The sequence below is a fragment of the Zootoca vivipara genome, chromosome 5, assembly GCF_965207765.1.
Source record: "Zootoca vivipara chromosome 5, rZooViv2.hap1.1, whole genome shotgun sequence".
Taxonomy (NCBI): Eukaryota; Metazoa; Chordata; class Lepidosauria; order Squamata; family Lacertidae; genus Zootoca; species Zootoca vivipara.
Window position 1 is genome coordinate 47,643,439 of NC_142588.1, and position 21,461 is coordinate 47,664,899.

A 21,461-nucleotide genomic window follows, 5' to 3' on the forward strand; every position below is an offset into this window, starting at 1 on the left:
TGCAGCTTGGTCATTTGGCTTTCAATATGCCACTTGAGGAACCCAGCTGCCCACTGACTTCCCAAGTACTGGAAGCAAAATACTCTTATACTTTACATTTCCCAGCATGAATATAGGACTGTGAAACAGTTCTGATGAGTGGGGAATGGATGCGGCATGCAGCATAAACCTTACCTCTGGGAGTGGTAGGGCAAAGTGTTACTGCCTTGTGTGTTTGTACAGACATAGCTCATTAGAACATGGGTTTTCAACCTTTTTGAGCCCACAGCGCCCTTGACCAACTATATTCTTTCTGCAGCACCCTGTGAGGCTCAGGAGCCGTTATTACCCCTTGCCTGCAGAGCTGGCAGTCTCTTGCCCTTTTTCGAACACGCTTTTTTGTGGAGTGTTCCCTCAGCCTCCTCTCCTCTCCTTGGAAGTCCTCTGGGCAGCCACTGCTGCTGCCCCCACCCCCACCCTCATAGAGAAGTGCCTCCTCACACTGCCCCACAGAAATCTGGGACTTGTCTGTCCATTCCTGACACCAAGGACTGGCAGACGGACTGGCTGGCCTCCATCCCTTGCCCGCTTGCTTGCTTACTCCGAGGCCATCTCAGCTCCTGGCAACCAGCACCCCCTGGCCAGCCCCAGAGGGACCATTCACCTACAAGTCTACAGCTGTGCAAGACTTCGGGAGGCAGAGATGTGAGAGGCCATCAAAGGAGGGAGGGAAGGAAAGAGGGACAGAGGCCAGTGTTGCCCATGGCACCCCTGACCCCAGGGTCAAGGCACCCCAGGGTGCCACGGCACCCTGGTTGAAAACCACTGCATTAGAAATATTTGGTTAAAGAGTTAAATCCCGAAGTATCTAACTTGCCCTTTTTTTTAGGTTTGATGACTCAATCTATGCTGATACTTATCTGTTTATCTTCGGTGGTTGTTGAAACCGATCAGGGTTATTACAGAAAAAAAATGTTTTATGACTCAAAACTATTTTACTCTTGTGTTTTCTTCCCAGATTCTTGGTGGAAAGATGGATGAGCAATTACAAGAAGAGCAAAGTCCTCTGCATCCAGTCAACATTTCAGAGACTCATGACGTATCTTCCAGCTCATCAGCTGTTGAAGAAGCAGAGAAAACACTGGGAATTCAGGATAGTCTACAGATTGCAGACACTGGAGGTGAAAAAATCCCTTTGAGCATAGAAAATAAACAATTGACACTGGATCCCAGTTCAACAGCTCTTGATGCAAGTGGAAATGGGGATGTTGTTGATGCACAGCTTACACCAGACCATAATGGAGATGGAGGTGGAGATTGTTGTGCTAAGCCATTCAGAATGCAGACAAAAGAGGACTGTTTACCTATGGGAGACTGTAAAGGACAGGTTTCTAAAACTGATGACACAGATCGATCCCTGGTACACCTATTGCATGATGATATGAAAGAGCCTCATGGGGTCTGCTCAGAAAGCCCTTATGACACAGATTGTACTAAGAACCTTATCTCAACTATTCAGAATGCTTCTTCTCAGGAAGCTTTGTTGGAAGAAATAGAGTCTGAACTACTATCGACGGATTTGCTGAAAGACCATAAACTTCCAAATGGGGTGTGCAAGAGTGATGCTACGTTGGCTGTACTTGAAAAATGCATGCAAGATAAATATCTGCAGCAAGAGCACACAATAAGGAAGTGAGTACTGGGGGAACATCTGCACGTAGATCATTAAACATGAATGTTATTCGTTACGTATTGTGGAGTTACAGCTTTGTGCTGTGTAACTATAGTGATGTCTTTGTGGCTAAATGGTTAGCTTGGGCAAACATTACTTGCAGGAGCATTTTCAGTAGGCGGAGAGGTAAATTCGTATCAGTCCATAAAGTGACCATATGGTTTCCAAAGCTGACGTTAGGTAAGGCAATCATGTGCCAAAATTCAAATAACTGTGTGTCAAGTGTTCTGTGGGGTTTTAGATTTCTCTCTCTCTCTCTCTCTCTCTCTCTCTCTCTCTCTCCTTCAGTTGATGGAGTCAGACATGGTAACTGTGTTTGAAACTGAGTAGCTTCAAAAATAGTTTGGGGTTTGATATGCAGGTCTTCTGTTTAATGGATAAAAGTAAATTCTAATGCCTTTGAGGACCAAACTATTCATAGGCGTAGCCAGGGGGAGCCAGAAAGGGGCAGCTGCCCCCCCCCCCGAAGCAAAAAATTAAATGGTTAAGGCAGCAGCCGAGCAAGGAAGGCAGGCATCCCGCCGGCGACACAGCCGCCCAGAAGGGAAAGGGCTCGGCTCTCGCTCTGACTCGCCCAGCTCCAGACCAGAGAAGGGGGCTGCAGTTCCCGAAGCTGCCCCTGGGGGCGCGGGGAGTCCTCAGGCTGGAAAGAACTTGCAGAAGGACGCGCTTTCTGTTTCTCTGCCCCTCTCTCTCTCTCTCTCTCTCTCTCTCTCACACACACACACACACACACACACACACACACCACCTCCCCCAGCGGCTGGCCAGCAATGCTCCTGCGTGTAAAAAAGATGAGTGATCCTTGCTGCTGCCCCATTAAGGTGAGGGATCTGCTGCAAGCTCTCTCTCTCTCTCTCTCTCTCTCTCTCTCTCTCTCTCTCTCTCTCTCTCTCTCTCTCTCTCTCCTGTCTTTTATCCCCAGGAGCATTTAATCCTAACCCCCTCTTCCTCTTGTGACACTCTTTAGTTCACTTCCGTCTGGCAAGTTGTGAAAAATATTACGATAAATGGGCTCAAAAGTTTTGCTTTTTAATATATCTTTTTAGCAGCACCTCCTGTGCCCAGCCACATAAAAGAAGGAGCTGTGAGCTCAAATCCAATTTGCACCCCAAGTACAGTAGATTTGCCTGGGGGCAGGGATTAAATTTGCATCTTGCAAATCTGTAACATTCTTTGGTTTCAAATAAACAAAAGGTGCCTTTTGCAAGCCACTCTCTTAAGAACTGGATGGTTGGAAGGGACCCCGAGGGTCCTCTAGACCAACCCCCTCCAGTGCAGGAATCACAGCACAAGCATCTCTCACAAAACAAGTTTGTTCCATCTTCCCTGTGAACAACCCTTCAGATACAACAGAACCATTCACAGAGTTGGAAGGGAACCACCATGGTCATCTAGTCCAACCCCCTGCAATGCAGGAATCTTTTGCCCAACATGGGGCTTGAAATCACAACCCTGAGATTAAGAGTCTCATGCTTTACTGACTGAGGTTTGTTTATGTTTCCTGTTTTCTTTTCCCAAGCAGAAATAAAGTGTAAGCGTGGTGTCAGCTCCCTAAAAAAAGTCAACAACTCTGGGGAACCCTCCCAAAAAAGGTTGACAACTATGGGAAAGGGAGCTTTGCACCACGGCGCCGGATATGCTTAAGACGGCCCTGTTCCCCCTGGTGCTTCATTTTAATTTATTTTTGACATCTAAGCAAATATCTACATCCCCAGCCCTCTTCTTCCTATTTTTCTTTTCTGCTGCATTGGTGGTTGAGTTTTAATTTTTGTTTCCCCTCCCGTTTTTCCTTATTTATAATAAAATTTTGGTTTCATTCGCCTTTTCCGTGCTGAAATGTTACAACCTAACGACCATGGCTCCCCCCCCCTAGTTTTGATCCTGGATACGCCCCTGATAACTATTGGTTACTGTATGTTAGTCCAAAAGCCCCTTACCATTGCAATACACTCCACAGAGGGGTACTTTGCAGTGAGGATTTGGGGGGGGGGCACACACACAGAATGCTAAACCCTTTCCCTGTGAGGTGTTTCCTTATTCTCACTACCACAATTGGATTCTAAAACTATGTTTGTAGTACATTTAAATCTAGAACATTGATGGGCAGGAAAAAAACCAACCTGGCAGGAACTTTATTCTTTCCTTGGTTTTCTTTTAACTGTGTTTCATTCAGGTTAAACTAAATTGATCTCATTGCAGTTTACCTCTGTCCCCAGCTTGTATCCAAGAATCACTTTGCTGCTTGGACAAGGCAGGGTACATCAGGTACCAAACCCCTCTACCCACTGCAGTTTCGCATGCCCCCTGAAAAGCAGCTCCGTGGGGCTGGGAGGCCCTCTGGAATACTATGGGATATTGTGCAGAGGGCTCCAGTAGGTAGGGGTTTTGGCAAAAATGGGATGCCCCTGCTTTGCCCAAATGGTAGTGGGTTCCACTACTGGCAAAGCCACTATTGAAGACAGCCGCTGGTACTTTAATATTAGAGGAAGACTGCAGTTATTCGTTGTAGCTTATTTGTTACCTCATTTGAATTACTTTTAGCGAGGGTTTAAAACAGGCCTGCAGTGATGTAGGGTTAAACATACCAGTTGCTTCTTAGTACAGCAATTATTAGAACTTATTGACTAGGCATATGATGTAGCACAACTACTTGCATGCAGACATCATTGAAATCTGTAGTATTTGTGCATGTTTTAATGTAGTTACCAAAGAAAAGACAAATATGGTGACTAATATGCAGATCAGGAGGATAATCCGAACTTTTGGCCTAGGACAACATTATTATTATTTTGTCAGAGCTTGGAAACCTGAGGTGTTGTCCAACAGCCTTTGACAAGCTGTGTAGGACCCTCCTTCCTTTGGGTCTTCTTCCAGGCTTGAAGCCTTACATCACAGAGCAAGAAGAGAGAATTAACAATTAATTGAATGTGTTGCTACTCAACAAGGTTATCTAATAACATGAAATAATCAGAAGCACAATAAAGTGCACTAGAACACATAAAAAGTCACTAGAATCTTCTGATGAAGGAAGAAATGGATGCCACAAAGACTTAAAAGGGAGGCCAAAATCAAATAAATTATCTCCTCTGCTTTTCTGGTCCATGTCTCTCATCCCTCTGCAGTGGCCTGACAGCTGGCAGGGCAGATTTCCATGTTACACTGACGTATGTATGGCCCTGTTGTATGAAGACATGTATTTTGTAATGTAATAATGGCTGTGCCAGTCTGTCCAAATACATATTTTGCTCACTTACACATGTAAAAATATGCTGGTGTCACCATCCTAACACTTTACCTTATTTATAAGTAAGTAACTGCGTATGTGGAAAATAGTAAGGGGAGTAGCTTCAATGTTTTTCTTGGCAAGAAATAGCAACCCAATACTCTTTTTAATCTCTCTCTCTGTGTGTGTCTCTGTCTCTCTTTTAAAGCTGCTTCTGGGGCAAGGTAGAGTATCCTGCCCCAGTGAGTAAGCTATACTCTGGTTGTGAATTGTTTATCAGCAAAGACTTTCCCAGAGCATGTCTGATTACAAAGAGACTTTCCAGCCATGACAGGATGGTGTGTGAAAAACTTCCAGACAGCTGTGTTTTTTAAGTTGTTAAAAATATTGATTTTATACGTAAGCTATCACTGGATCTTGCACTTACAGGAAATGTCCTCTTCCTGATCTTGCAGGAAACCATGTTTACTGTATGTTTTAGCTAAATTTTACTTTGGTCCACTTTGAACTGAGGTAAACTTCTGTTTCCAAAAGAAACAGAATTTCACTGAGAAACAAGGGTGGCCTTTGGGTGGTCTAATTTCAGTAGGCTGGTGCTGGAGTTCAGCAGTCTTTGGGTTGTTTTTTAAAGCTATGGCTAAAGAACTAGAAACAGGCCACAGGATTTTGTGCTCCCTCCTTCGTCCTTCTACCACCAATCTTGATGTACCCCGGCCCTGTTCCTTGTTGTAATACATGCACTGATGTTTCTTCTTGGGCTGCTTAACCCATCCTTTTTTACCTAGTCGTTTAGTGGCTACTGTGCTATGGACAATCCTACACATGCCTACTTGAGAAATGAGTTCCTTTGTGTTCAGTGGGGTTACTCCCAGTTAAGTGAGTCTAGGATTGCAGCATTTATGTTGGTGTCCATACAATAACAAATGATGGTAAAAGGCAGTAAGGTAAGTGGAGAATGAGAGGAGGTCATACAGTGGTATCTTAGGTTACGTATCCCTCTGGATACGTATTAATCTTTGGGTTGTGAACGCGGCAAACCCAGAAGTGTATACTTCTGGGTTTCATCTTACGCGCATGCGCAGAAGGGCACCTCCGGTTACGGACTATTCAGGCTATGGCTGGGCCTCCGGAATGGATCTCGTCCGTAACCAGAGGTACCACTATAATTCCAAAATTATGACTAAGCAAGCACTACCATTAGATCTGTCCCACTAAGGAAACCTTTATTTATTTCTTTAGTTCAGCAATGTCTATACCATTTAACACCATAGTTCCTAAGTACAGTGGTAGCTCGAGTTACAAATGCCTCAGATTACAAATGCTTCATGTTACAAACTCGGTTGACCTGGAAGAGTTACCTCGAGTTGAGAACTTTGCCCCAGGATGAGAACGGAAATCGTGTGCTGGTGGCGCAGCAGCAGCAAGAGGCCCCATTAGCGAAAGCGTGCCTCTAGTTAAGAACTGTTTCAGTTTAAGAATGGACCTCCGGAACAAATTAAGTTCGTAACTAGAGGTCCCACTATACACAGTGAGGTTACAAAAGAGGTAGAGATGATAAAATCAGTTAATATTACCCATCAAATCAGTAAAGCTTATTTAAAATGCCTGCTGAATATGTTTCTTTTTTAAAGCCCTTCACCAAGAGCCTAAAGTGCACCAGGGGAAGGGGCTTATGATCTCAGGCCGGGAGGGAGTTTCACAAAACTGGGAACCTTGCCAGAAACTATTCTGACTAGATCCTTTGAAGAATCATTCCTTATCAGCCTGCGTGCATAAATCACCTACCATACTTCTTGTTGGTTTCCAACTACCATCATCCCTGACAATTGGCCACATTGTCTGAGATGGATGGGAATCTCCGACCAAAAATATCTGGAGGCCACAGGTTTCCCACCTCTGACTTATGTGCTTCTGGGGTACAAATTGGCTGTGATTCAGAACTATTGTGCTGTGAATTGTGCAATAGTTTGGAGCTGGCAACTGTTTCACATGAACATTCTGGGCTTCACTTGCCTTTGTTGAACAAGTGCTGAATTTGTTGTGCCAGTTCAGTATTATTTGTGTGATGTGCTACAGGCAAACCAGCTTTTTTCTCCCTAGGCAGCCTTGGACCTTCTGACCACATCTTTAATTTAATTATGTTGTTTCATCCATGAGACTATAAAAAAAAACCCTGGCCTGCCACTGTTTGAGGTCTTGTTGGGAAGTTGCTGTTGGCCATTTGCAAATTTTCTAAAGGGCACCTTGAACAGAGTTGAATAAGTTTGGGCAACTTTTGGCCAGAGTATTATTAAAGCTGCCAGGGTTGTAAATCTTTTGAGGTTTTGATTTGGCTGTAGTGTTCGAAGGCACGGAGCCAGCAAATTAAACACATGCCTATTCTTTCTCTTTGTAGCTTTATTACCTAGACAACAGTGAAGTGCTTTGTATGCTTTAAATGTGCAGTTTGCTCTGAAATACTACTCAGTTTCTTTCTTTTAATTCAAACTTTCAGACCAAAGTATCATAGGAGTCTTTGTGGTTTGTTTTGTTAAACAAATGAGATTCTTGTATTTTGAGGATTGTTCCTGTGGCTCCAGCTTACTGGAGATTTTGCGTCTGTGTGCGTGTCCAGTTGTGCACGCAAAGTGCTCTACTCATATATGAGCAGCACACCTAAGCATTTTGTACTTTTAAAAAGAACTATCCTTCATTAAATTTGTCTATCAGTAACTGTTAGCTAAATGGAGACAAGCAGTGGGAAGTTTGTTACATTCCCCCCCCCCCCGCTTATAAGCTTCCCAATAGAGATCTGGTTGGTCACTGTTGAGAACAGGATGTGGGGTTAAATAGGTTTGCGGGCCAGTTTAGCAGGGAGTCCTCTAATGTTATGTTCTTACTGCATTGCAGAGGATTCGACTATATGACCCTTGGGTTCCCTTCCAACTGCACAATTCTTTGATTCTATGTTTCTCTCTGAAGCAAATGTCGGGTTTTATTTATGCTTTCTTTAAGCCACATGGAGGGAGTTTAAAACTACCCCTGGTCATCAGCTACTGTGACGTTTCAGAGCACCTTGCCATGTGGCCATCTCAAGTGTGTGGAGTGTCTCCACATCCCCTGTGGTCGCCTCTAGTGGTGTCATGTGATAGGTGATTCATGTGGCTAGCCACCCAGCATGTTAGGATTGTTGCATGGAGGAGCAACCAAACCTTTCTGGTGAAATGTGGAAACAGTTGTAAAATGGATGGGGCAGAAGTGGTAGAAGTCTAGTCAATTTTTGGAGGGGTGTAACAGTGAGGGGGGATCTGGGGACCATGAAGGTGGACTCTGCCTCAGCCTGAGAGCAGGGGGGTTAAGAAGCCCTTGAGAAAATGTTGGGTCTGTTCTGTGGCAATCCAGGGTTTGGCAATGTAGTTATCTTTTCGTCGTGCTCTGGGCTCTGCTTCATCTGATATTCTTTTAATTATTTCATTGGACAGATTGATTAAAGAAAACAAAAAGCACCAGGAACTAATTTTGGGCATTTGTTCAGAAAAGGACAACTTAAAAGACAAATTGAAGAAAAGAACAGAAACTGAAAAACAGCACCTTGGCATTATTAAACAGGTATGGAGTTTTATGCATATTCATGCCTTGTTCAAGATATTTCACATAAAACTTGTATTTCTATTTGTACTTTCAGATACTTGGTTCAGTGTTCGTATTTCGTCATATACCCTGTTGACTCAGAAGTGTCCCACTGAGTTCAATGAGTCTTAACTCTTGGCTGTGTATAGGAGGGTTGCTGCCTGAATTGCCTTGAAATTATGTTTTCGTTGATAAATGCACCAATAATCTTATATTGGCCTGAGTTCTTGGTCTGTTTCTTATTGTTGAAATTGTGTTTGGCAGCAAATCTCTAGTTTTAGAGTGTTTTCCAAGGGAAATAGTACATATTTTATTTGCACTGAGATGTACATGGAAGCGCCTGGGGCAATATTTAGATTCTCTTTTTAATAGAGCATCATGTTGCATTATATATGACTGTTTAGTTGCCCATGCTTACTAGAAGTGAAAGTGTGTTAAATTCAGCCAACAAGGCTACAAAATTACTACCCTGCCAAATGTTTTGTGTTTTTTAATTGCTAGACTCTGGGGCCATCCCTCCAGCAGCCCGTAGGATTTCTGTGTTTGGCCTGACTGGGAAGAGGGATGGGGTGATTTGTCCCTTAGATATCAGATAGCTCCTTACTGCCTGTGGATACCAGATGAATACTTAAGACCACAGCTATGCTGAAATTATTGTCAGAACCTGGAACCATGATGTTCTTCTTTGCAGTTAGAGGCCAGAATAGAGGATCTCCAAAAAGAAGTCAAAGCTGCTAAAGATAAACTGCTATCCCAAGACGCTGCTGCGAAAAATGCCATACAACAACTGCACAAAGAGATGGCTTTTCGTACAGATCAGGTGACTTTTTTTTAAAAAAAAGTTCTTGTTGTGCTCTCTGTAGGAACATGAAGGATGATATAGGCCACTGTATGCATTAAATATCTTCAAGTATTTAGTCGAAAGCTAAACATATTTTGACTGGTGCTGATGACTGTAGATGGATGTCAAGTCACTCATATCATCTCCGTTCTGGATTCTGCAGTTGCTGAAGATGTGTCCGGAACACACCCTCTGAGACAAGCTTTGGTTGTTGCAGCCATAGGTTATAAATGTTATAAGGATAAAGGGGGGGGGCTTGAAGACAAGGTGAGGTATAGTCCCATCCCATGTGTGCATAGTACATATGACACCTTCTGTTAAAACTAATATGGTGAGACAGTATTCAGCATTCCATTACTATTGGTGTTCTATTACTGTTACCCAGACAGACAGAGTGACTATCTTTTCACAGTTACCAATACAGCATGGTGTTGAGGAGAAAAAGTAGCGACTCTTACTTGCTGTGCGCAATCTGAATCCATTGTACCTATTTTACATGGATAGAAATGGTGGGGTGTGCGGAGTGGCAGAATGAGAAAGCAGATGGTCCTACCCATTGGTCTTCTACAGATTACTCCTGGGAATGTTCCCCACAACAAAAAGGGAGCTCATCCCTGCTCTAAAGGTTATTAAAATGGCAAAACCCCATTGCTCTGAAATGTTCAAGAAAGGGCAAGGCACAAATGTGATAAGGGTTACAAAATACAATTTACTTATTTATCTGTATATTCTTGTTCCGTTATTTTCCCCTTTCCCCCCTCCATTCCATTTATTTAATTTATTTTTAGATGGCAATTTGCTTTGACCAGTAACACATTTATTTTATCTGTTCTGACTTTGAAAGGTTCAGATTAAAAAACATTAAAGTCCTAGGCTGAGTCATATTTTCATTTTCTTCTTCCGCCTCCTTTTCAACATTCCATTGGAAGCTAGGCATTCTTCAGTCATGAATTTAGACCACGTTGCTTCAGTTGCAGTGGTTTTGTATTCATATTATCTTGACGGATGGGGAGGGGGAGGCATATATTCACTCTCATTACCTAAAGTAAACTTGTAGTGTTTGATATTCTAAGGCAAACAAGAAATGTGAAGAAGCCCGCCAAGAAAAAGAATCCATGGTAATGAAATACGTTAGAGGAGAGAAGGAGTCCCTAGACCTACGAAAGGAAAAAGAAATACTTGAAAGAAAATTGAGAGATGCAAATAAAGAAATTGAAAAGCAAACTAACAAAATAAAGCAGCTTTCCCAGGAGAAAGGACGTTTGCACCAGCTCTTTGAAACCAAGGTATATCCACTTCATGTTGAGTTTCTTTTGTATTCCTGCGGCTTACCTTGAATTCCAGAAATGGGATTAAAATGCTGAAATGACTTGGCATCTTCTTTCAAGTGAATGGGAAACAGAATATATTGAGTCAGATGAAGTTGAGAGTTCTAGTAGAAAGGGGGCTGATTTGAATACAGTGGCAAAAAGCTACACTTCTATAGACCTTAATCCCAAATTGGGGTGTTGAATGCTGCATGATCAAATAAATATGTGGCATCTTTGTTTCTTCTTTTTTTGGTTGGGAGGGGGGAGATGAAGGTCTCCTTGCCTAGAAAACTTTTAACTACCTAAAATGAAGATGCTCAATGTGTATTTATATGTTGCATGTAAAAATTAAGGTTGCACTTTTGGGTTTCTAGCATCAATTTTTTAATGTACGGTAGGTTTTTCCCCCACCCCACCCCACAAATAATTATTTTCCTAAATGTTTTTTACTTGCATATACTGACTATTGCGCTTTCCCGAAAGTGATCTGGTCCACCAGTCCTTCTTTACTAGCCTTTCACAGCCCTTGGCTCAGTTGGCTGCTGCTTGCAGTTGACAGCAGCTGGTTTAACCCCCTCTCTGTGTAGCCAAGTGCTACAATGGGGATGGAAAATCTCGTGCACTGCACTTCTCTGCTGATCTGCCTCCATTACTCGATAAATTTTCCAGGAAATATAGTCCCATTAGAGTTCAGGACTGGACAAGTGAGCCCTGGAAGGTTTGGAGAGAATTTTTTTTGCACTGCTTTGAGGCTTCAGAGAATGATTTCAATACTATGAAGATTTTGCTGCCCCCACATGGTGATATTGATATTTTCCTTGACACTGGATTTCCTGGAAACTGTGTAGTAATCATGTCTAAGGCATTTATGTACATTAAGTTTAAAATGCTTCTGTCTTATTATAAAGCAGTTGAAGAATGCAAAACCTACATTCGGCAGAATGCTTTTTTCCAGTACAGATATTGTGTTGCTTTTTCTTTCTCTGTTCTTCTGCATTACATGTGTTTACAATGCCAAATGAGCAAACATGACCTCTAAAGCTAGATGATATTAAGGAAGAGAAGGAGGAAGGATAAGGGGAAAGAGAAGGAAGGTAGGAGGAGGAAAAGATGAAGTGAGAAGTTGGAGCAGGGCAAACACGGGATTTGAAGAGCTCTCAAGAATTCAGACGTGTGATACCTTATTATATATATATATGCCATAATATATGACATGAAGCATTGCATTATCAATACAGTAGTCACATTAGATTGCAAAACAGAAATTCAAAGACTTTTCCAGAGATGAGACCTTTTCGGCGTGGCTGTCATTGTTCAGTGACAGGCAAGCAGAATTCCCTGAAGACAAGAAGACTACAAATACATTTTGTTCCACTTCAGTGAAATCATTGTGTACATGCTTAACTCCTCACTGCTTGCAGAAAGGTCACTTGTATTTCTGCCGCTCTGGGCCTATCCATTTAAAAGGCTTCATTTCAAACCTAATAATCTAAAATTATTCTTTTCAAGGAAGCTGAAGCCACCAGAATGTCAAGAGAAATAGAGAAATTAAAAGAAGAAATGAACTCTCATGTGATCAAAGTAAAATGGGCCCAAAACAAATTGAAGGCTGAAATAGATTTACACAAGGTAGGTGTGCTAATATTATAGAGGGACATTTTCACGGCGGCTCCTGTGTCTCCTCATAAAGCATGTGGTGCAAGGTTTGATTGGCTATTGCTGTGGATGTAGGACAAGTTGATTAACACAATGGGAGCGTAACTGGAATGAGAGTGGTTGGTTTTTTTTTAATGGTCCTGTTCAGTGTCTTCATGTATCTGAGCAATGGAAGTTGGAAAATGGGTAAAAGGTTGAGAGTTGGCATGAAATGAAAACCTACAAACTTAGCAGTGTAGTTCTGCTGTAATGATAATCAGAGGAGTTACCAGTGAAAGATTTTTGGGTTGCACTAAACACTTCACTTGGTGGGCGTGGACAAATAGGCATTTGTTAGTATTGTGGGGCTAAAAAAAAGTTTCAAATTCATAGTGACTCAATAGTCAAGAATTTAACACATCAAAGAGTTTCACACAGACTGCTCTTGGATAGTAATGGGATCTTCAGCCAGTGTCTGCCGGTTAATAAATATAATGTTCCGCAACCCTATCTTAGGTATGGGGTGGTGGTGTTGTGATGTTCAGATATATCCTTGGTTGTTTAAGGAAAGCAGCGAAGGCTGCCACCCCATCCTGTCCACATTTGTTCAGACATTGGTCCTTCTGATGTCACTGAAGTTTACTCTCTACATACCGGTAGGTATAAATGAGATTACAATTTAAGCCTTTACGTTCCTTTGTTCCCAAAGAATTTAGCTTTTTTTTCTATTGGATTTTTAATTTTGTCCTCTGCTGCTGGCATTAAGCAGGAATTTTGTCATTTCCATGCAGTCCTGAACTTACTGTCGTTGTTCTACATATTCATTTAATTGTAGCTAACAATTGTTTATCTGTTTTCCAGGACACCAAAGATCGGCTTAAAGAGGCAACAGCAAAAGTCACTCAAGCAAAAGAGGAAGCTGAGCAAATACGAAAGAACTGCCAAGAAATCATAAAAACATATCAAGTGGGTATAATGTTGCATGAAGCAAAATTAAGATGTTGAACTTATGTATAGGTTTTCTTTTCTTGCATGTCCTACACTTGCCTCTAGCCCTATAGCTGAAATGACACAATTCTTTCCCAAAACCTATCTGATCTAATGTCATTTCTAAATTATTGTCCTGGCACAGGCAAATCCAGATACGTTGCTTGCTAGTTCATCTTACTCTGGCCATGTGTTCTGATCTTCTGCACTATCGCATCCAATAGGAAGGTCTTTCTGTTCTGCTGAGTGTGCATAATATTATAGTTATTTTTTAGCCATCATACAAGCCAGAGGTACTGACCTAAGGTGTAGTGAACACCTGTGTGTGGCAAGGCTAGGGACCAAGGATACTAACTAAATTATGCCCAAGACTCCTTAAGTGGCATGCCATAGCCACCACCCAGCTTTTCTCAGGGCTGAGTTTCCTCCTCTCAGGTGAGAAATCTTCAGTCCCAGTCTAATGGAGGACACTGGTTCTAATCTTTCTATATGACAGAACATATGCAACATCTAGAAATAGTATGACCTTTTTGCTTTCACATCCAGAAAGTGCAGGTTTAAATATACACACACATTTAGAATTCAAAAATACAGGTCCTGATCAGGTGATCTCATAACTCTCCTGCCTGCAATAAGCATGTCCTTGCTTATTCTTGGGAGACTGAGGGCTGACATCAGACATTACACAAAGAAAGTGAGTGTTGAGTGGCAATAACATCTGATGTCATTCCTCTGTCTCCTTATTTATCCTTGGGGATATTGATTGCAGGAGAGAGCCATTCTGTATCTTGACCATGCATATGCTTTCCCAGTGTAGTGTCTGAACGGGGGAGCATATGCATGTCCCTCGTGACAAATTCACATAGTCCACACACATCTGGTATCTTATGTTTGTTGTTTCAGAGTGATTGTCTCTCCCTTTTGCATGTTACCCACAGTTCTAAAAGCAGTGATCTGTTTCCAAGTTTGACTTAGAAGAAAATAAGCTCATAGTGTTTGGACTGTGAGTCTGGGATAGATGACTGTAACAATAAATACTTGTACAACAAAAAAGGTATTTTCAGTTTATGGATTGGTTTGTGAAGATTTAATACTGCTCATTCCCTCTCCTTAGGAGTCCGAAGAAATTAAATCAAATGAGTTGGATGTAAAACTCCGACTTACAAAGGGAGAGCTGGAAAAACACTTGCAAGAGAAGTCTAACCATCTAGAGGTAAAATATATTACTTGCTTCAGTGGCAGCATTTAATGAGGGTTAAGGCTTGTACTGGGAGGAAAGAGTATAGTGATTGGTCCAAATCATAATTGCTATGTAGATTCAACTGGACAGGATTGGATCCCATTTTCCTCCAAGTTGTATTCATAATTGTTATTTTTCTCTTTCGAAGGTACATCATGCCAAAATAAAAGAACTTGAAGATGTGAAGCGAACTTTTAAAGAGGGTATGGATGAGCTACGAACTCTAAGGACAAAGGTGAGAGAGAAGAATTCCTTGTAGCCAAAAGAATGAAAGCAAAGGGAAGGAAAACTAGCTGTATTAGTAACCTGGATAGTTTGACCAGATAGGTAAAGGTAAAGGGACCCCTGACCATTAGGTCCAGTCGTGACCAACTCTGGGGTTGTGGCGCTCATCTCGCGTTATTGACTGAGGGAGCCGGGGTACAGCTTCCAGGTCATGTGGCCAGCATGACAAAGCCGCTTCTGGCGAACCAGAACCGCACACGGAAACACCGTTTACCTTCCCGCTATTTATCTACTTGCACTTTGACGTGCTTTCGAACTGCTAGGTTGGCAGGAGCTGGGACCGAGCAATGGGAGCTCACCCCGTCGCGGGGATTCGAACCACCGACCTTCTGATCGGCAAGCCCTAGGCTCTGTAGTTTAACCCACAGCCAGGGACCTGATGGTTCTGTACGATATATAATGGCATTGTACTAGCAGTAAGTCCAAGAACTAAAATAATGTGGTACAACCACTTCATCTCGTTTCCTGCATTGCATTGCTTGTTACAGTGGTTGAAAAGAGGTCTTTCAAGTGCCGTTCTAAAGTAAGAAGTATTGAACTTGGCAACAAGTTCAGAGGATTTGGGCCAAACATAGTCTCTCAAAAAAATTATTGCAGCAGGCATTTCTCCGGTGCAACCATCCTTTTCCTGACCTTGATGTTTTCCTTCTGGAGTTGACATGGCAGCTGTGAGAAGATTAATTTCCCCAAGCAAATGAAAGAGTTCCTGAATGGATACAAGAGCTGCTTCAGGGCCGTGCTCAGCTCTTTCGACCTTGAATTCAAGTACTGTCATTGAAATGGCTCCAGTGCTACCACAAATTTTATTTTTTGTGCAACAGGCAGATAGGGCCAGGAGGCAGAATGGTAGTGGAGATAGATATCATATTTGGAGTCTCATTTGATTAATTCCCTACAGATATATGATGTGCATTATTTGCTGATTTATGTCGTGATAAAATGTAAAAACTTTAGTTTTTAATTCTTCTACTGAAAAATGTAATAAATGGCATCATCTGTCAGTAGAGCCTTCAAACTCCCCTAAAATCAGGTAGGAAACCTGTCTGTTGCTAATTTCCATTAGAGAGCCACCAATTCACAAGATGTTAAAATGTAATACATTTGCATTTCACTATATCTCCCAAGCATTTAGGATGCAGGGCTATATCTGGTTTCCCCCTCTCTCTGCAAAGTTTAGGGGAGGAAAAAAACTTACTGCTTTATATTAAAAGCTGGTTACGATTCTGCTGAGTTCAAGCAGATGATGGTTCTTTTGTCTTTCCTTACCATACTTTCCACACAATTTCTGTTAAAACAGCCTATCCGATTAACTGTAACTAACAATGCCTAGAGATTGAGTGGCTTTTTCTCTTAAGTTTTAAACCCCAAACCCTGAAAATGACAAGTAATTATACTTTTGTCAGAGCACTTTCCCAAACAGATTGTGTCCCTTCTTATAAACAGATAGGTAGGGAGACTTCCGGTCTGCCGCCATCAGCCGCCGGCGGGGTTCGTTTCGGTCTCCGAGACACCCGCCGCTACCGGGGAGGGGGAGAGTCGCGCGGGCGCCGCGACCTCCCGGAGAATCCCCAGATTGAGCGTTCTGGGGGCTGATACCCAGCAGTGCTCCAAAAAAAAAGCCATGGAAACCGCCCGGAGAGCCCCCGTCGGAGCCTCCGAGAGCAGGCTGTACATGGCGGAGCCTTGGGTCCATTGCTACCCCGGTAGCGGGAAGCTCCGAGCCGGAGACAGAGGAGCGGCAGATACCTTCAAATTAAGATCTGGACTGTGAGTAAGATAATTCAATTTGGTTTTTAAAAGAAGAATTTGGACTTGGGAGGGGAATAAAAAACGGAGGTCGTTCCCCCCCCTACCCGGAAGGCTGTGCCACAACTAACTTGCCTGCAGCCGATTGAAGAGAAGGGGCGCAGATCCCCCTGAAAATTGAACTTGTATCCCCCCTTAGAAGGCAGAACTAAGGGGGGGGAATATATACACTTTAGACTGTGTTGGTTAATTTGATATTGTGATCAAGAACCCCCCTCCCGGAAACCGGGGGCAGGAGCCTAAAGCCGCGACCAGTTGATAATATAAGGATTTATAAAGAGTAATTGTTGCGATTCTGTGATCTCTCTTTTTTGGATTACATTTTGGACTACATTTAAGTTGATTGTTTGAATTATAAATGACAAATATGGTTGGAAACAAACAAAGGAATTAGTTTGGACACTACAGCACCATCTCTGGCGGACCAGGTTATAATTCCCACGGGAACATAGAAGGACAAAGAAGGCTGCCAGCCAAAACAACGCTTGCAAATGGAGGAGGTTGAGCTGCAACATATTTTAGACTTTATTAGAGAAATGACAGAGGAAGTACGTTATGGCAAAGTTAACATCCAGACTTTAAAAGAAGACCAACAACAGATATCCCCAACGGAAATTTTAGAAATGGAAGAAGAAGAAGAAATCATTGAACAACGGACTGAAAATAAGGAGCAATGGACTGAGAAATCAATGCAACCTGTGAGAGAGGAAGCATTGACCACCTACGTGATTTTGGATGCTAAGGACCAAGATGGACTCTGGGACCTGGTCTGCCCAGTGAGAGAGGGCGACCAGATCCCAGATAGAAACAAAGGAACTGAGGAGGGAGGAAAGAGTCTGGCCATTGCCCCCCCAGTGAGAGTGAGGGGACGCAGACCAGACAGAGGATTGGAAATAGGGGATACTGGAAATAAAGATGAGGGTGGGAGGCTGGTGGAAGAATTAAAACAACAGAAGGGGAAGAAGGAGGAATGGGGTGGTTTAGAATGGCTAAGAGTGGGTGTGGGGTAAAGAAGGAATATAAAGCAGATGAATGGATGGATCAAAAGGCTTGAAATTGGACAGTATGAAGACGCTGGCCGGGGAAAAGGGGAAACTGCTACCTGGGGAGGGAGGGGGTGGGATTTGAGGTTTAGCTATAAGATTGGATAGAATTTGAATCAGGAAATAGTTTATCTTTTTAGGGGGAAATTATAGGCTAAAGGAAATTATTAGAAATAGTTAAAAGTAATGTAGTTTAAAATTTAATAGAAATTGTTGTGTGGGGTAAAAAAAAAAAGAAGTTGTGAAATTTGATACGGAATAGACCCGGGAGGGGAGGGACGGGGAAGTCGGGGACAAGATATTGTTAGAGATATTACTTTTCTTTTTTCTCTTTTTTTCTTTTTGTGCTTTTTCTTTTGTTTTTTCTTAATATTTCTTTTCTATTTTTTAAGCTTTTGTATTTTTGTGTGGTTTTTTTTTATTGTAAAAATTCCAATAAATATAATTATAAAAAATAAAAAAATAAACAGATAGGTAGGGAAAGAATTCTTTAAATGAAGAAGTCACTGACAAAAGCAAGATTTTGGGGGGCAGGGAATAGGTTAAGTTTCAGGTACCTTGTGTCTGTGCAAGTTAAATGAAATGAAATCTTAGTTTATACAACACAGTTTATATATATATATATATATATATATATATATATATATATATATATATATATATATATATAACAAGGGGATGTACACAATAAATACAAAATGCTACAATATCATCAATAAAGTTTGGCTGGTAAAAAGAAATCACATTTGAAAGACCTCTGCACCTAAAAGAAGGCACCAGGTATGATTCCAGCTAGTGGCAAGGCGTACCACCAGACAAGGCCTGCCATGTTGATGGCTTGGTCCCTTGTCAAGGGGCATGGGGCACTACTGAAGTGTCCCATCAGAAGAACTCAGTGAGTGATGTGGCACATAAAGAATCAGGTGGTCCTTAAGCCTGGTAGCAAATTGGCAACTGGTACAGATCTCTGAGCAAAGCAGTAAAATGTTGCCAGTAATCTGCTCCTGTGAGTAGTCTGGTCATTGGATTCTCAGATACAAGGGGAAGCACTGTGTAAAGTGTTTGTGATTCAAAAAGCTAATAAAATCTACCAGAAAGAATTAAATGTACCATTTACTTTAACTAGTTCTGTTGTTTTTAGGTCAAGTGTCTAGAGGATGAACGATTGAGAACAGAAGATGAATTATCAAAATACAGAGAAATTATTAATCGCCAGAAGGCTGAAATTCAGAATCTGCTGGATAAAGTGAAAACCATTGATCAGCTCCAGGAGCACCACCAGAGGTAAGACATTTTGGTTTTACAGAGCAGAGTATTTAATACAGTATATATACCATATTATACTTAAAGAGTACTGTTCTTTAAACAAATAATTTATGCTGCCACCCAACATGTGTACAATCCAAGCAAAGTTTTGTGTGGTATAAACCCTACTGAATGATTTAACTTTGGATGTGGCAAATAATATTTTGTTGCTGTTTGACATTTCTAGAGTTAGCACCAACTTCAGTCCAACTTAGTCATTTTCAGGGTATTAAATACTATGTCAGGGGAAGAAAGTTTTTAAAAAGAAGTAGTTTGATTTGATTATTCAATACTACATGTTTGTTTTAATGTTGTGTTAAAAGCCTAGGATTTTAAGCATAAGAGAAAACTATTTGGACCATTATCCAGATTCATAGTAACTGAGTTTAAATATGAAAGTCTTCATCTGGTGATGTATGTGGACTCTGGGTAGTCCATGTTCTTAAAAAACAACAACCCTGAACTATTTTATTCATTTAAAGTCATTTATTACTTACTATCAAAAGATCTCAAAAATGTTTACATTAAAAAATCATAGTACAGTATATAGGTATACAATAAACACAAGCTCAACATTTTAAAAAAATGTGTCTAGATATGCAGTAAAGCACAATATTGATGTATGTAACAATCATATCAATATGAAATTCAAAAAACAGAAATACCTGCATAATTTTTTTAACCCTAAATCTCAAAAATGTGTTGTTCACACAACTGCTCTCATAATCTCTCACTTTCATCAATCACGTCCACATACATCTTAATGAGGTACAGCTTAATGAGGTTTATTTTTTTAAGTACTCATCATTTAATCGATCCATATACTCAACAGCCAGTAATAATCCAGTACACCAATTATTAATAATCAAAGTAACAGCCAGCAACCAATAACAATCAAACTCTGCACATTTTTTTATTTAACCTTAAGAAAATATCTAAAAACTCAAGAACCTCAATTCAATTAAACTAAACCAACTTAACTCACAAATTGTTGGTAGACTTTATTAACAAGCTCCAATAAAATATACAACAGCCAGACACACAGCTTCAATAGCGCTACAGTATTATATCCTTTACACCCACTGTAGCCGAAAACATGCCTCAAAGATACGCCGATCGTACACATCATGCATCTGCACGATCTGATCTTGAATTGCTTTTGTTACATTGTGAAAACTGTTTTGAGCATCATTTGCGTCGCTGAAAACTGACGCCGGCATGTCACACATCTTTCCATCTTTAGAATGGTCAGCAAATGACAAAGAATCCCGTAGTTGTTGAAACTTCCTGTGCCAGTCTCCTAACTCTTCACAAACATAGTACCCACGTTCAGGGAACCGTTGCTCAGCTGTGTAAGGGCAAGTAGTGTCCAAGCTGTTCACAATTTCCAAAGCCTGCTGTCTAGCTTCCTTCACTGTCCAATCGATAGTGCGCACCTGTCTCAGCGCTCTCATCAATGCAGTAGCAGAATACCAATTGGAATGTTGAAGAATGTACGCTCTCCCCTGAAATCTATCGTAATGTGTCCCCATCACGATATCTTCAACACCCTCTTCAAACTCTTCACCACTTTCTTCTGCGACCAATCTCCTGAAAAATGTATCAGCTAAATTGAACTCAACAGCTCCAATCTTAAATTTGTACATCCACCCCGCGCCCAAACTCTGCACATTTCAACAACTTCAATAAACCTAGTTCACCCTCACTGAACTAACAGGTACTCCTTCCTGCCTCTCACCTGGGTGAGTAGGATGGGTGGGCAGTTCTAAACCAGAGCAGGAGGCTCTCACCCTGGAAGGGGCAGTAAGAAGCATAAAACTTTTGGATAACTCCATCAATAAAATTATAACAAATATGGTGCTCCAACAACCCTACCGCATAACTGATTCACATTACAGTGCTGGCAACAAATGTTACACTCTTGATAAATAATAAACACAATGTGAGTGAAAACGTTACACAACTTGGGGTGGTTGTACCCACACCCTCATGGCAGCCTGAAAGGTTAACCAGGTTTATCAGTCCTCTGATAAAACCTTGAAACATCCTTTGTTCAGGTTGGTGGGGGGCTTTGGCCCACCCCATGTGGCTGAACTACAACTCTCATCAGCCCCAGAAAGTATGGGCAATGGTGAGGGATGATGGGAGTTGTAGTTCAGCGTCATCCATGAGGCTCAAGGTTTCCCACACCTGCCCTATGCATATTATCATTTTTAGTTGCAATAAAGAGTCACTGTTACAAAATACATTTTAACACACCATTAATTTTTCAACCCCCCCCCCCAATCGTGGCATGCTGGCCAGAGTAGTAGGAGGGTATGGTAAACCCAGAAACCCAGATAGTGTGCAGGTCATTATCTTGGTCTAAATCTTTGCAGACTACTTATGACAATAAAAATATGATAACTGCAGATCTGATTTAAAATAAATTATCCTATAGTTAATAGTTTAAAACATCCTTTT

General features: G+C 41.5%; 1 protein-coding gene across 5 annotated transcripts in view; it reads left to right on the plus strand.

The window, feature by feature from the left end:
* CCDC186 (coiled-coil domain containing 186) overlaps positions 1 to 21,461 on the plus strand; it is a 41,881-nt gene that overhangs the window by 11,297 nt on the left and 9,123 nt on the right. For all 5 annotated transcript variants that reach the window (XM_088670550.1, XM_035132455.3, XM_088670551.1 and 2 more), the window contains 9 exons: positions 998 to 1,671; positions 8,399 to 8,525; positions 9,238 to 9,366; positions 10,461 to 10,673; positions 12,207 to 12,326; positions 13,194 to 13,298; positions 14,434 to 14,532; positions 14,708 to 14,794; positions 18,835 to 18,977. In XM_088670550.1, coding sequence (XP_088526676.1) covers positions 1,013 to 1,671; positions 8,399 to 8,525; positions 9,238 to 9,366; positions 10,461 to 10,673; positions 12,207 to 12,326; positions 13,194 to 13,298; positions 14,434 to 14,532; positions 14,708 to 14,794; positions 18,835 to 18,977 — 1,682 coding nt within the window. In that variant the 5' untranslated portion in view covers positions 998 to 1,012. The remainder of the gene's footprint in view (positions 1 to 997; positions 1,672 to 8,398; positions 8,526 to 9,237; positions 9,367 to 10,460; positions 10,674 to 12,206; positions 12,327 to 13,193; positions 13,299 to 14,433; positions 14,533 to 14,707; positions 14,795 to 18,834; positions 18,978 to 21,461) is intronic.